This window comes from Gallinula chloropus (assembly GCF_964237585.1).
Source record: "Gallinula chloropus genome assembly, chromosome: 4".
Taxonomy (NCBI): domain Eukaryota; kingdom Metazoa; phylum Chordata; class Aves; order Gruiformes; family Rallidae; genus Gallinula; species Gallinula chloropus.
Window position 1 is genome coordinate 20,888,308 of NC_140088.1, and position 15,741 is coordinate 20,904,048.

The following is a 15,741-nucleotide window of genomic DNA, read 5'->3' on the forward strand; positions in this document are numbered from 1 at the left end:
TCTGTAATGATCTGAAGCACTCAAGCCCTTATTAACTTAATGCTTTCATTTACTAGCTGGTTCCTGGAGGAAGACCTCCTAGTCAAACTGCTATTGCTCCTTTAAAAAACTAAAGTTAGTAATTGCTTCAGCTGCACATCTCATTATGGGGAAAGGCCTACAGCTGAGAGAAGCACTCATCTCGGGTTTGTTTTTAAATTTTCAGGGGGGATTTCAGCAAAACCTCTTGCTATACCTCCAGCCCAAGCGGTAGCTGTTCCATTGCTGCATACAAATTTATGAGCTCGATTATAAAAGTTCTGAATTCCCACTTTCTTTGGAAATGGAAGGCTGGAGGGCTCGGCTGTCTCGCAAACCATTGCAGTATTGATGAAGAGCTGGGCAGAGCCTGTCAGCTGGTGGGTAGTGGCTGATCAATGCTAGTAGGAGGACATTCTATTTCATTAGTGCAGCCCTGAACCATGAGTAGTTGATGCTGCTCCAATTACCATTTACCCCATCGTTCTGCGAAGTGGATGTTTTCTCCCTTCCCTCTCCTGGTGCTGGCTGGCAGGAAGCATGCTTTCATGCACGCTACCACAGGGAAGACTTAGCTAAAAAAGAAAAAAAAACCACCCAAAACTCACAAAACAAGGTGGGAGAAGCACTGTAAGGCAGCTTTGAGTAAATAGCTGGGGATAACTGACTTTTTACCTGTGTTCTTGTACTTTCTGGATTGCTGAGGACAGTCATGCTGCTCATCTCTGAATTGCTTCATGAGCTCAGGGCAGCAGCTTTCCATCAGCAGTTCCTCCACTGAGCTCTGCTCACAGTCAAAAAGCACTTCTAAAAAATCTATTTAAAGGTATTCTATTAAAATTTGAGGGCAATACATGACAGGGGCCCTTGATAAGAGGGAGGCAAGAATATATTAGGCGTTGGATGAGATTTGGCTTCTTGTTGCCTATCTCTGTTGGTTTCTGAGGAGTAGGGTGAGTGCCATCTCAGGTACAGGAAGGGAAACTGAGACACCACACTGGTAGCTTGCCCAAGGTTTGGGCATTGGGCCTGTCAGGTCTTGTCAAGGCCTCTCCCTAAATATAAACCTTAAAGTGAAGTGTGTTTTGTCTTTGAAAGCCATGAGCAATGACATCACAAGAGGGGTCTGCATTGCTGATGTGACTGGCTTGGAGAAAGCAAAGAGAAGGTGCAGTGGGATGGATTCAGAGTACGTCAGTGTGGGAGGAAAGATTCCTGTTGAGATTCACGTGCTTGGATGAGGTGTCTGGAGAGCAATGGGTAAGGACAGTGACATTCACATCAATCTCTGAAGTAATTCAAAGCTTGTAGATACCACTGTGGTGAGCCAGTAGAAAATGTGGAAAGGAGCAGCTCAAGAAAGTTCAGCACCTAAAGGTGGGTGCTGAGCACAGCTGTCCTTCTGCTGGTACTGATGTATTCAGTAATTTTTAAAGGCAGTTAATCTCTTGAGGTGCTCCAAGTAGACCTGTTCTTCAAAGGAGGTCTGATTCTCAAAGAGCAAGTATTTAGTATTCCCTCTTCCTAGCTACAAATCCAGCCCGTGAGGTAGTCGTGGGTTAATTTAATATCATCAGTGCCTACAGAAAGTCTTGACCATAACCTTTGCCACTTGCTTTGAAGCTTGTTGTTAACTGCTGGTTTCCTGTGCTCCCTGTAGCATGTGGGCTTTTAGCTTTTTGCCTGCTCTTCCATGCCCTCCTTTGATGACTATTTGTTCAGCTCCTGAAAGCAGGAAATAATGAACCTGCTTTAATGAAACACTTCCTTCACGTTGGGGAGGGATAAACGAAGGACTTTCCTGCAGGAATTCTCTAGCTTGGCTGTTGCAAGACACAATGTGGTGCGATATGGGAGCAGATGCACCAGGCAGTAAATTGTGGGGAAACCTGTGTGGTGGTTTGGAGCTCCACGTCTTTCACCCCAGCTACGTGTGACCCACAAGCACAAGATGAGGTGTAGGCCACCCAAGCAGATGGCTGGCAGACCTGCATTTGTGGAGAAGGAGAAATGAGACTGCGGGTGCAGAACCGAACACCCTCTGTGTGTCTTGGCTCTGCATCCCCTCTATGTTTCTGTAAGGGAGCATCAAGGAGAGAGAGAGCTGAGGTTTTAAGTGAGACGTGATCCCGTCTAAATATTTTGCTGTTTCCAAGCACTAGCCCAAAGTGGAGCCAGTTGCCTTGCAGCTCCCCCGGGGGCTGGAGTCACTGAAGCCAAATTATTCCTTTCTTTTTTTTCTTTCCTTTTTCCCCATGGCCCCATGTGCTGGAGGTGGGCACAGCTGAGTCTGCAGCAAGATCTGAAAGCTCTTTGAGTATCTAAGGCTTGAGCACCTCAAACAGCTTTTCTTAGCAGAACTTAACAAAGCAAATTAATCCTGGACACTGGAGTGGTGTAAGCACCACACGCCACCGGGCCATTTTAAGTCACATTGAAGTTAATGAAAAGACTCCCACAGACTTCAGCGGGCACCACATCAAACCGTGCAGCATGGCAAAGCCGAAGTCTCTGCCACGTGCTTCCTGTCCGTGGTTTTCAAGCATCTCCATTGTGCTGTCCCTATTGAACAATTAAAAGTGCTTCCTCACGGGCTGGAGGAGTTGAATAAAAACTGGATCTGAAAACAAAGCCATGGCATAAATCACGCTGCAAATGTGCTGGGGGGGGAAATCGAAGCCGCGTTCATCATCTGGGCAGTCAGAGCCAGGTAGAAACAACATTACTTTGGAGATGTCTTGACAGAGGAGTTCCAGAGTAAGAAAACCTTGCTAATTAAGCTCAAATGGATGTAAATGGGTCTATTTGAAGAGGACTAAGTAGAAGTGCTGCTTTCTTACTAGGACAAGCACTGAACTTGGAAACCATGTGGAACTAAATTGTGTTTAGAGGCAAATGGGCTACTTGGTTTCGGTGGGGGTTTTTTGGTGGGTGGTGGTGGAAAACTTGTTTTTTCCTGTAGAACTATTTGCAGGGGAAAATGTAGTGCATGTTCTGGATCCTCATGGTTTATTACCAATGAAACATAGGTTTGTAGCCACCGGGCTAGTTAGGCATCTCTATGGAAACGTACAGCTACGGGGTTTGTGCTCTGGTTATAATCAGACTTTTCAGAGTTTTCATTTTTCTTCATATAGACAAGAAGCACAGGCAAGAAGTCAGGCTTCAGCAGCCAGTTCCAGGCTGCATTTGGGGAAAGGTCATGGGAAGAACAAAAGCCCAGCACGCATCTCTCAGGAAATCACCCTGGGGTGAGACCCTCACAAGAGGTGGGTTTTTCAGAGCAAAGCTCCTTTTGAAATAGAAGGCTTGAGGCTTGTTACAGATAGGCACAAAAGCACTCCACTTCCTGCAGGTGGACGCAGAGTTGTGATCAAGAGGTTTTTTTTGGGTAGGTGTCTTTTTTTTTTTTTGTCTAAAACTGTCATTTTAAGAACCACAAAGCTTCCCGAGCACACACACACCTCAGTGCTGATGCTCCAGGTAGAAGCTGGACTCTACAAGTAGATTCCTTTTTTGCTTTCATGACCTTGACTCCCATCATATGCTTCTTGGCACTACTTCATTATTTTTATATGAAAGTGGTGTGTGAAACTCCTGCCTGAGGCCACCCAGGCCCCAGGGAGGCCGCAGCCTGGGTGGCAGCGGTTCTTTGGTTACACTTTGGATTGCAATGCATGCTTGCCCCAGGTCAGCATAATCCCTGCGACTGCCTTTCAAAACAAGCTTGAAAAATTTCCAAGATGTGTTATTGAATTAAATGAATAACTGCAGAGGAGCAGTGGGATTTTGGGGGCTTTTTTTTTTCCTTCAGTGATCTTCCAATTGACAGATCTCTGCATGTAATTAAAGGCTGCATATTCAGTATGATTTATCTTTTTTGCCGCTTCTGCCTTTCTGTTGATTCTGCTAAGGGCTCCTTTTTATGACGATTTAGAGAAAAGTGAGGCTTTATTTTTCTGTGTATATGCATTTTACATGTCTTTTACATCGGCTTTAAAAAGTACAATTACTGTGAGCCTATTTAATGGCTCTTCTCAGAGAGATCTGGCAGGTTAGAAAGCAGATCCAATACGCTTATGTTATTAACAGATGCAGAAGCAAGCATGGAGAAGTGACAGCAAAAAGGGAATTACTTTCCTAGTTACCAAAGAGCAGGAGTGAAGGCTGGGATTTACAGAAATCCACTGACTCCTTATGGAACGGGATTTAAGCTCTGCTGCTGCTCCTAGCCCTCCCAAGGACAAAACTCTGGAGACAACCTTTCATATGAACACGATAAACCATTTGCTTCACCACACTACAGAAGCGGCTTTTTTTTGGTCAATGCTGCGTTTGCAAACTCCCGAGGAAAAGCTGTGGTGCAGACAGGTTGTCATGTGCTGCGTGAGCTAATATTAATGCCTGCTGCAAGTTAGCCTCCCTGCTCGGGGTTTTTTCGCTGCTCCTTGTGTAACATCTGTCTGCCGGAGCGATAGCAGACTGACGCCGGCTTCCACCGCACCCCGTTCTGTGTGAGAAACAGCAATGAGGCAGCCGTGGTGGTTTTGGCATTCCTTTGAATTTCTGAGCGAGGCCTGATGAGTTTTTACAAGTGGCATCTTCGTTTTAAGTATTTAAGAGCCATAGCTTTTCATATCAGACAGCACGGCATCAGCTTTGAAAAGAAACATGTTGTTCTAAAGCAGAAAACCAGATTACAGAATTGCTTTTGCAGATCGAAACAAAGTCCTGTCGGCTCATCTAATCCAGTTCCTTGGCACCGAAGCAGGACAGCTTTCCACACGGCATAATGCAGGGCTGCCTCTGCCAGACGCACCAGCCCGGGCTGCTGCGCTTTCTCAGTACAGCTCACGGAACGAGCGCTGGGCCCAGCGTTTTGATCTCTCTGCGAGCGAGCTGGCACGTATCTCTGTGTAACGCTCCACTGTAGCACGGGAAAGTGTCTTACAGGAGTTCACTTTGGAAAGGTCACCTTATATTTCATAGTGTCACTTTTAAATAGCCTGAAAGAGAAGCGGGGTTTTTGTGGTTTGCTTTTTTAAAGAGTGTATTTAGCTAGCTAGCACAGAACATAAGCTAGCCAACCAACTATGAAAGAAATGCTAGAATTAATTGCTTAATTCTCTTTGCATTAGGATAAAGCATATGGTTTTAAAATGTCTTCAGCAAAGAACTGCTGAATACTGGAAACAGCTACTATTGCTCTGTACTAAATTGAAAAGCAAGTTCAAGTGTAAAGATTGGTGGGGTGATAGCCAAAGGCAAGCTGTCCTGCTGCTTTTTTGGTGAGACAATCTAGTTTTAAGGTTTGTGCGAACAAGTTTGACCTGGTAAGCGCATAATTATCATCTCTGGAAAACAGGATTTTTTCAAAATACCTTCTTTGTAGTTCTTTAACTATGGAAAAGAATCCGGAGACATCCTTCTTGGCCAGCAGTGTGATATGTGAGCACTGAAAGTGTAACTGTACCGAGGAGTAACAGACTGCAAACTGAGGGATTATCAGCTGTTCCAGCTCTTTTTCCACAAGGCTGCTGGAGGATTTGTCCTGCGTTAGCATATGGGTGAAGCTGCATCTGAACAGAGCCCTGACCAGATGCAGATGTAGGAACTGACCTCCTTCCCTTCCAGGTAAGGTGGGGGTGTCTGCCTGCACACACACACCTGGAATGGTGTGTTTCTGGGTGTTAGAGCAGTGTGAAACGCGGTCCAGCTTTCAAGCCAATAGTGTGAGAGGAATGCAAGACCCTTTGGCAGGGTCAGGGCCTGTCTCTCCACACAGGTGACCTCTGCGGGCCCTGCACACAGAGCTGACCTCTCAGCATTTCATTGCCCCAGGAGAGCACAAGGCACACTCCGGGCCAGGCAGTACCGCGCCACACGCGCAGCACAACGTGAGGCCGATGGAATGACTAACAGGCGGGAAGCTAGAGCGCGGTGCAGGTGCTTGGCAAGAGCGAGACTTTGATCCTGTTCACACCAGCATGTGTAAAATCTCACATCCAGTGCTCTCCCTGGGAACGCTCATACATGTTGTACCTAAATGAAGGGCACTGCACCACCGGATTCACTGGTTTTTACAATAAATCCAGCAGCCCTGGTGTTTTGTAAGAATTGGGGTAGAGGCCACAAGTTGTTTTTAACCGCTGCACAAAGTGCGCGCTGCTAGGACCAGCAGCTGTCAACAGTAACACCTTGTTCTTACCCAGCTTACCTGTCTTCTGGAACCCTGAGCTTCAGTCCCACGTTTCTAACCTGTAGAGGTTATGGTGGTGTAGGGCTGACAGTTGGACTTGATGATCTTGAAGGCCTTTTCCATCCTTGCTGATTCTATAATCCCCATGCCTCCCCCATGCAAAACATCAAACCAATGGCTTAACAGTACTCCTAACCTCACAGTAACTAGCACAAGCAAATGGCAAGGTCCAGAAACTGTAGGAAAGCTACAGGGGAAGACCTCCTTTATTTCAACATTGTTATAAAATATAGTTTTTTCTATGTGAACATACATTTATTGTTGCTGGCAGAATATCTAAAAGCTTGCAACAACTCCAAACACAGATTTAAAAAGAAGCATCTAAACTTTTAATTCAATCTTCAAATCGTGGTTAAGTGGATGTCATCTTTCCTTTGTTTCCTTGAGAGAGGTTAGTGGCTGGGGCCATTATCTTCTTGGGAAGGTAAGCTTCTCCCCATGTCTGCACTACAGGTGGTTTTCATCCTTAACTGCCTGAAGTTCAGTTTCAAGTTTAGAATTAGAGATACGTTCCACATGGCTTGCAGCACGGTACTTTCTTCATCTCATTTCTCCAGGGGTGCGTAATTCAAAAGCTTTTCAATCAGATCCACGTGGGCTAGGAGCATTCTGCGGCAGCAGTATCTCTTCAAACCAAGGGCATCCAGGGCATCTCTATAAATGAACAACAATTAAAAAAAAAAAAAAAGGGATGAAGCGAGCCAGAACCACTTGTTACGTGTTCCTAAGCAACATACTGATTATTTTGAGCTTAGTCATAGAGGAAAACTTGTTTGCAGTTCAAACTAACAAATAGAAATTTATTATGTGCTGTTAATGCTCTTTTCCATTTACTGCTGTTGACAGGGTGTTTGCCTGTTCTCTGGCCTGCAAGAGCATGTGATCATCTGTCAAAGATAGTAATTGTGTCAGCTAGATGCCAGACTTTCAGAGGTAAGCCTGCAGAACTCCCCTAGGAACAGAACCCTAACAGACAACTCTCGTGATTTTCTTCTTCTGAACTACTGCCCGTGCGAGGGCATATTTGGTCAGGGAACAGCAAGGCTAAGCAAGATGCAAGTATTTTGGGTTTGGAAATAAAATTTTAGTCTTCACAGCTGGAAAGAGACATTTGTAATCTCAATTATTTAGTTACAGTAATGCAGCCCTCCTTTTACAAATGCCAGTCTCTAGAAAAGAGAGGAGCTGATCTGGTTAAAAATCCAACCAAGAGATGTGAATGTATTAACAGGAGCACAGTTCTGAAACCTGGGAAGTCACTTCCACCCCTCATACAATCTTGGATGGTCCATGATTACCTCTGCTGGCTACAGTTCCTGCTAGCTGTATGGTAGAAGGTAGTGCAAAAGCACTAGACAGGTCTCCTGACACAGGAATAAGGAATAGCATCTCTAAAAACTGTTATCCATGCTCTTGTTAGCATCTCTAAGCACTGTTAAAACACTTCTGTGAGCTACCGATGGTATTTGCCTACTTAACAAGATGAATTTGTGATCTCAGCCACATTAAAAGGGTGAGAGATATAGAGAAACCAAAATAACTCGAAACGCAAACTACCCCGCATGTGGATGAGGTGCCAATTCTGAGGACGGCTAAATTCCTTTCCAGTTCCCATGTAAGAAGGCATTCAGTTATACAACCTGTTCCCCACAAACATACAAATAAGGCTGTGCAGACCTCTCAACAAGAAATTTGTGTTTTACAGTCTTTCTGCTTAATTCCTTCTGAGTGGCTGCTCAGATTCGTAGGGCTGGGTATGAGTCATCCTAGCATAAGCCACTGCACGTGTCTTCAGTGGCGATGGCTATCAGACCTCTCAAAGATAAGCTCTTTAGTACCCATAAAGCCAGCCTGAGACACCAGAATTTGACTTTCATGAAATACAACCAATCTCAGGTCTTTAGATCTATATGATGCTGCACAACAATCCAGCATTTTCTTAAGACAAATGTAATTTCCTGAAACCTGTAATTCTCTGGCAGGAAGATGCTGATAGATACTTCTATAAAGTACAAATGATCAAAAGGAAGCCTCTGCGTAAGCTGAGCCACGGTATAAGGTTGTTTGACTTCAAGCAGTTCAGTCTAACTGCATGGATTCAAACCCCAGCAGCTTTTCTGATGACCTCAATTAGTCCTTGTACCTATCAACAGTTCTTTACTGGGTTGAATAGCAGGGCTATTATTCATCCTAGGACTAGCACTTACAAAAGTCATTTAAGACAAGTACATGAACAGAGTATTTTTGTAAAATGATGTTTATATAAATATCACATGATACTTAAACTTTGCAAAACACTTGAAGTGTCTAATGCTGTTGATATCTAAGTTTTAAGAGCTATCTGGAAAGTTCTGAACTCTTAAATGCAATTATCAGAGATGCAAAATACTCCCATTCATCACAACTTGAAGTCATATGTTTCAGTTTAAACAACTTTTCCTCTAGCTTCCAAGAACTTGTGGAAAAAGAGTAATTTTGACCTCAAATTGTTTAAACAAGTTTGTCTTTCCTTTTGTCCATTCATTTAAGTTGCTATTAAATAGTGATTCTGACTCTGCAGAGTAAGATTTTAACTGTTTGATACCTGTAAACTTTGCTTCTGATCTTACAGTACCAAAACTGCATTAGATTCTGCATCCCAGAATCACACCAGTGACCACAGCAATTGTTTTCAAGTGAGCATTTATGAGTAACAATGTTGTTGTGACTTAACCTGGCAGGCAGCTAAAACAACCACACAGCTGTTTGCTCACTCCCCTTGTGCCCAGTGGGATGGGGGAAGAGAATTGAAAAGGGAAAAAAAAAAAACAAAACCTTGAGGGCTGAGATAAAGACAATTTAATAGGAGAAAAAAAAAAAAAAGGAAGATAAGAATAATATACGAAACAAGTGATGAATAGAACCATTTCTCACCACCAAAAGTTGATGCTCTGCAAGACCCTGAGCTGACCTGCCTCCCAGCCCACCCCCAAGTTTTATGCTGAATATACATATGGTATGGAATATCCCTTTGCTCAGCTGCCCTGGCTGTGCCCCCTCACAGCTTCTGGGGCGCTTCCTGCCTTCTCTTTGGCAGGCCAGTAGGAGAAGCTGAAAAGTTGGTCCTTGACTGCTTGGCAACAATTGAAAACATCAACCTGTTACCTCATCCTAAATCCCAAACACAGCACTGTACCAGCTACTACAAAGAAAATTAACTCTGTCCCAGCCAAAACCAGGGCAAATGTGTATCTTTCTGTCCTGTACTCTACAAAAGCAAAGGAATAATGAAGACAGGAAAAAACATTACAATGTAACACTTGGAAAATAAGTCAGAAGTGCTACCAGAATAGCTGTGATAAATTTTACAATTAGTGAGAAATGATTAGCAACCTGTACTATTATTTTAGTGCTTTTAACTCCATAAATGAAACTTTTTTCTTGGTGGGAACTTTCCAAAGAGGTTTAGTTTAGCAGCTCAAATATTCTACTCAGCTACATCTGACATGTTCTGGGATGTAAATGCACTCTGAAAAGGCCCCTCTCAGAAGTAACAGGGAAAGTATCAAATTATTTTCATGGGTCAGTTTTTAATGAAATCGATAAATAGTGGGGGGACAGGAGACCTTTCCCCTACAGACTCCACACTGAGCCGTGAGAAGCACATAGAATAATCACAGCTTCCTATAAGTTTAGATGAGGCTCAAAACCCAAAGCTTTCCTTCCCCATTTGCTCTGTGCTCTACTGTTTAGCATTTGACAAAATAGCTTCCTAAGCCATGCTATTTGAAATCTGAAAACCAGTGTTTTCAGATTTACTTCAGAAAAAACACAATGAAATCTATGTTAATAATATACATTCCTCTGATAGTTCATAGACACAACCCCATTTAAAAGCCTATTAGTGACCCTACCCATCTGAATACAAAGCAAATACTTTTTTCTTTCTGCTTAACAGTTCAATGTCACTCTGGGAAGTCTCTCAAACTTCTAACATTTTTTCCACTCCTTTGAATGGCAGGTATCTGTGGGATTTTTTTCCTCATGTGTAAACTTGATGCCAACATAAATATTTCTCAAGAGTTACTTTCTCAAACCCTTCTGATATAGTCCCACCACAGCTAGATCCTGCCTGAACTATTAAAGGCAATTCTCACTATGCAAAGCATGCTCAGACTTCTTAAAATAGAATTGTTAGGAGTATCAGTCAAGCATCTATATCAGTTTAACTCTCCCCCTTTACCCCCACAATCCAGCACTTTCAAATGAGGTTAGAAATTCTGGGTTATGAAAAGTGCATTTAAGAAAGCCTATGAGACATACAGATTGTGAACTATGTTAGTCACTACTTATAACTCCTGCTTTCTCTCCCTTTTAAAAAAAACCCACATTGATGTCAAAGTTGACTGTGCTGCTTGTTTCTTTCCTTCCCATTCCATTTGGCATTAAATATTTGAGACTATTTGAGTATAAAGGTTATGACTTTGCATCTTCCATACCGCTACTCAGAAAGATTCAGGAGGGAAATGAGAACATTGCTGCCTATTACGATTTCTAACCTCAGGATGTAGCGGTAGTTTTTGGCCTCTTCACAGCTACTTTGTAGTACCACGATCCTGCCCTCACATATCTTACACACTGTGCAGTCTCATCTCAAATCCGTGTCAAAGCCCGTACGGAAGCGATACCCACCCTTCTGTGTACTCCGCCTGCAGAAGGCCGAGATAGGCTTCCCACTTGTTTCCGACTATTTTGCCGCAGGTGAAGCATCTGACTGGGATGATCATCTCTGCGCCGTAGCTAGAACGTTACAAAAACAGACCCCACCGCATCACACCTCTGCGAAGCCAGCGGCCATCAGCGAACATCAGCACCTGCCCGAGCCTCAAACGGCGCCCCGACGGGCTGCGCGTCAGTCAGTAAGCGGGAGAAGGGCCCGCTTAGGCCGCGCTCCGCCACCCCGCCGCACCGAGGCGGCTCCGAGCAGGGCGGCAGCGCTCTGCTGCGAGGAAAGCCGGCCAGCGCCCGGCAGCCGGCTGCCCCTGCCCCACGGCCGGGAGACACAGGCCCTGGGGTAGGGCCGGGGGAGGCCGAGGCCTACGCTCACCGGGCCGGGCCTCCCCGGGGCAGGCCGGTCTCAGTTCACCCGCGATCCTCACCCTAAGGCGGCGAGGTGGGTCCCAGCCCCGCCGAAGCGCTGAGGGAAGCGCAACCCCGAGAGGCGATTCCTACCGTAACGGCTCCCCGCGCTCCCGTACCGGTTGCCTGGGCGCTACCAGCGCGGCGAGGCGGGTGAAAGCGCGCGGCTTCCAGGTGGGCCGCCGCGGCGGGCAGGCGGGAGACGTTCCGGCACACCCCTCTTTCTGTGCGGGGCGGCAGAATGGTAGCGGCCAGGCGTACGGCGTCCCGGGCGGCCCAAGAGAGCGCGTGCACGGGGCGGGCTTCTTTTCGCGTTTCGCGTGTGGCGCGCTGAGTGGCAGCCGGGGCGCCGGGAGCGCAGAGTGGCGGCACCGGCGGTGCGGGCGACCGAGCGCGGCGCCCGCCCCTGCTCCTCCTTCCCCTCCTCGTTCCCAGGTGGGTGGGCACTTGTTGCATTACGAGAGGGCTTTTGCAGCAACGACACTTCTCATCCCATCCTGGCTGAGGTACCGGAGCCGTCTGGGGCGGGAAGCGCAACTGGTGGCCGCAGCCCGGCACTCGGCAGCCCTGCCAGGCGGGGGGTGGACAGGGCAGGCAGGGCTGTGGGATGGAGCCGGGGTACCCCGCAGCAGCCCGCCCGCCGGTTCGCTCCCCGGCGGGCAGGGGCTCCGGCGCGGTGGTGCCCGCGGTGGCTCCGCGGCTGGAGAGCTCGCCCTGGCAGCGGGCAGAGCCCCCGCCGCCGTGGCTGCAGAGCGGCCGGCCGGCGGAGGGCGTGGGGGGGACGCGGGGGGCGGCGGTGGGGACTCCCCAGCGGCCGGCTCGCGGCGCCGCGGGCCGCCCTGTCGCGCCTCCGGGAAGGCGGCGCGCGAGCCCTGCCGCGGCCGTTTCCGCGCTCCCTCAGGCGGGAGCGGCTGCCGCCCGGCCTGGCCGCCCGCTCCGCCTTCCCGCCGCCGGTCCCGGGGGGCGGCTGCTTTCCTCGTCGTTCTGCGCGGCCCGGACGGTGCTTCGTTTCTTGGAAGCCCGAGCCCGCCCTCGGGTCCCAGGCGAACCGTGGGCGCTGTCGGGGCTGCCGGCTTGCCGGGAGTTTCTCGGCTCCGGGGCCAGGTCGGACTTGGCGCTGTCCCGTTTAACTTTTGATGTCGCCCCGTCTTGCTGCGTGACGCGTGACGGAAAGGAAGCGGCTGGAGAGCGGTACGCGCTGCCCGTGAGGCGCTGCCGGCTGTACAGGGGCAGCGCCGCAGGGACCGGAGCGTTTCTCCCCGGTGCGTGAGGTGCGAGGGGCGCTCCCCTTGCTCGGGAGGCAGCGGCCGGTCGCAGGCGAAGCGACCGCTTCTACCGGGTACCCCAAGGCGGGGAGGCTCGTTAGCAGAGGAGAACGCGTCTTGAGACGGTTACTCCATGAATCCAAGGGCTGGGGAAGCGCTCGGCGGTGTGTGCCTAGCGAGGGAAGCGTGCTGCGATGGCCGCAAACTTTAGGGGCGGACACGGCTGCTTCTGGAGACTCTGGGATGGAGCATTAGCCTGAGCGTTGTCAGTCCGTATTGTTCTCTCGTTACGGCCTTAGCGTTATGCTAATTGTCCTTGGGCAGAGCAGAAATTGCCTAAAAGTGTTTTATTTTCCTGCTGAAGCGTCTGTGAGTAGACACACTGCTCAGCGCAGGGCCATTACTGTCAGGCGTATAAATAATTGTGTCTTAATGCACAGCTTATGTTAATACGTCTTTCGTGACTATTTTTTGAACGACTGGATTATTGACCCTCTGCACAGAAACGCCAGACCTAACTTGAACCGTAAAAAAGCAAATAGTTTTAACAGATAGGGGGTTGGAGGTTGTTTGGAAGCATTTTGTAGAATTCTAATTGCTAGTGAAAAGACAGCAGTTTTTGCAGTCCCACGAACAATTATAGGTAGTTGTAAAGGAAGCGACTAAGTCAATGGAGGGTAGATGAACCTCCTGCGATCTCTAGGTTATTGTCATTGCTGTTATTGTAGGCCAGTGGGAGCCAGAGTGTCTTGTCTTTTCCTTTTGATTTCTTGCAGAGGGGGTGTGTGTGTGTATGTGTTTGAGAATTTCAAGCTTGTACTTTGATGCGTTTTCAGCACCAGGGCTCCGAAGTAATTTTCTTACTGAACTGTGCAGTGAAAGACATTTCTATTTGGAAGTGGAAATGTGCGGTTGGGAGTGAGAAAGAGGGGCTGTTACAGGGGGCTTCATGGCAGAGCCACATCGTTAGATGTAGGCTACCATCTTACAGCTGCCTTGTAGAAAGGTGCTTGCTTATTTCTTAAAAAATACAACTGAAATTTTAACTTGCAGACCTAGCTCTCATACCTGACTTTGAGCATTGTTTATTCAAAGAAACTTTATTCTGCTTGTTCTCACAGTATTACTTGAACTTTGTTATCACTTGTCTGGATAACTTGCTTTGGCTGGGTGATGGTCTTAATGAACGAATCAGTCTTTTATTGCTGTAGCTTCTTTGCTTCTAGAAAATGTAAGGATTTCTATGATCGATGACCTGGAGAGTGCTACATACTGAAAACATTCTCTGCTCCACTTCATGTATCCTCTGTTTAATCTGACTGCTTGCCAAACCGCGGAAGTCGAAGAGAGCTGTGTGTGCACATGACTGTTAGGAACCAGGAGCAGTGTTTTATGGGCTGTGGCTCACTATGATTAGGGTGACTGGGAAGAGTGAGCCACTTGTGGCATGCATCTTTCAACTCCTCTTTTTCAGGTGAGCTGGGTACTGCTGTTACTCAGCTGTTGCACTTCAGTATTTTGTCAAATTTGGTCTCCTCATCCTTCTGAAGAGGGGTGAGAACCAGAAGAATCAGAGAGTTAGGTTTCTTTAAGCATCCTTTGAGAAGAAATGCAAGAATTTGAGTCCTGTCTCCTAGAATTAATTCTAGAACTGCATGGATCTTTCCTACAGTAAGTTCTTGTGGCCTTTCTGGTCTCTTGCCATCCTCATCAAGCAGCCAAACTGCTGATTCTTCAGACAGCCTGGTGGTCAGGAAACCCATCAGCACTGAGCAGAAGAGAATTCTCTAGAACTAATTGACTTGAAGCAGGCTTGAAAACTGTGGACTGCTTTTCTGATAGGTTCCTGGAGCAGTTTCTGTCATGTGAGGCTTTGTTGTGGGGTATTGCGGATAATGCATCCCACTCATTGGTTAATGGAGTACAGGACTTCTTGTTATCTAAACAAGTTGACAGTATTCTGTCCCACCGTTGTTGCTGGGCTGAGGCTTGTTCTTGGCACTTTTTTGTAGATTTCGATCTACAAAATGCAACTAGGCATGACTGCTGCAGGAACTGGTGACTGCAGAGCAGATCCTGCTGCTTATCCTCCCAGCTGCAAAATATAAGGGAAAATATTGCTACATGTTTAAAAAACAACCCTCCCAAAAAGCCAGTTAAGTGACCTGATGACTGAACTATTCTTAAAATACTTTCATGGCCTGAGTGGCCGTATGACTTTCTGTAACTTACGTTGGCAGATTGTGTCTTTTGTGACCTTGACTCTGTAGGGCTGTAGGAGGAGTTGTGACATCTCTTCACTTATACTGGTAGCATGAGAAACCAGTGGCTGAGAAAGTTAGGTGTTTGGTGAGGATTTTATGGTGTGGTGCTTGGGTTTTTTTGTTGTTGTTGGTGGTGTGGGTTAGGTTTTTTTTCTGGGTTTTTTTTTTATTTTTTTTAAACTTTGTGGATTGCAGTGGGTCAAGTTTAGGTTTGCACCAGCACCGTTCTGGATCCTTATTACTTTTCACTGCTTTTCACCTTACCTGATTGTTTCTCTTTGGTTGAGTTTGCTTGTTTCTGAATACATGTAGATAATCACCAGAACTGAAGACTTGGGTCTCTCTTGAAGATCTGATTTGCCCGTTAGGTAGCAATTATGTTCAAGAATAGTGACGACTTGTTTGAATTCAGGACTTTTTAGGAGAACGTTTCAGTGAAGAATTGTTTTGGTACTATTGATTGCGACTTGCAACCTTTTATGAATCTGAGGCTACCCCTGTTGGCTCTGTTTCTAGTTAAAAGCTCTTGTTTCCTGTTACTTCTCCTGGTCCTTTAGAGAAAACATGTTACCAGCTTTCACTCTGTATCTGACTAACACCTCAGGATTGTGTACATGATTGACGAAGTTCATGGCACCGTATTCAGTGTTCCACTCCTTGGATCTCAGCAAAACCAGAGAGAGAACCCTGAGAAAAGACAACTTGCATGAATCTTGAGATGGGTGATTAAGTAGGACGTTAGTCAGGAACTGAAATGTGACGTGGAAAACTTAACAAATAAATATGTAGCAGTAGAGAGCCAGAGTGAGAGGGAAAG

General features: G+C 46.8%; 1 protein-coding gene across 4 annotated transcripts; it reads right to left on the bottom strand.

Annotated features, from left to right (window-relative positions):
- Positions 1-6,465: 6,465 nt before the first annotated feature.
- On the bottom strand, positions 6,466-11,606 carry POLR2L (RNA polymerase II, I and III subunit L). 4 transcript variants are annotated; one of them, XM_084263004.1, is made up of 3 exons: positions 11,515-11,606; positions 10,949-11,056; positions 6,466-6,931 (listed from the first exon to the last, which is right to left on the bottom strand). In XM_084263004.1, exons 2-3 carry the CDS (start codon positions 11,041-11,043, stop codon positions 6,823-6,825), a joined length of 204 nt encoding a protein of 67 aa, XP_084119130.1. In that variant the 5' UTR covers positions 11,044-11,056; positions 11,515-11,606; the 3' UTR covers positions 6,466-6,822. The 4 variants fall into 4 exon arrangements, with proteins under 4 accessions (XP_084119130.1, XP_084119127.1, XP_084119129.1 ...); XM_084263001.1 differs by having other exon boundaries at positions 11,489-11,584; XM_084263003.1 differs by lacking the exon at positions 11,515-11,606 and adding an exon at positions 11,364-11,504.
- Between the last annotated feature and the right edge of the window lie 4,135 nt (positions 11,607-15,741).

Coding starts and splice junctions, on each gene's coding strand:
- POLR2L (XM_084263004.1), bottom strand. CDS start 11,043: ATGATCATCCCAGTCAGATGCTTCACCTGCGGCAAAATAGTCGGAAAC. Junction 6,932..10,948: donor CAGGCGGAGTACACAGAAGG/GTGGGTATCGCT, acceptor GTTCATTTATAG/AGATGCCCTGGATGCCCTTG.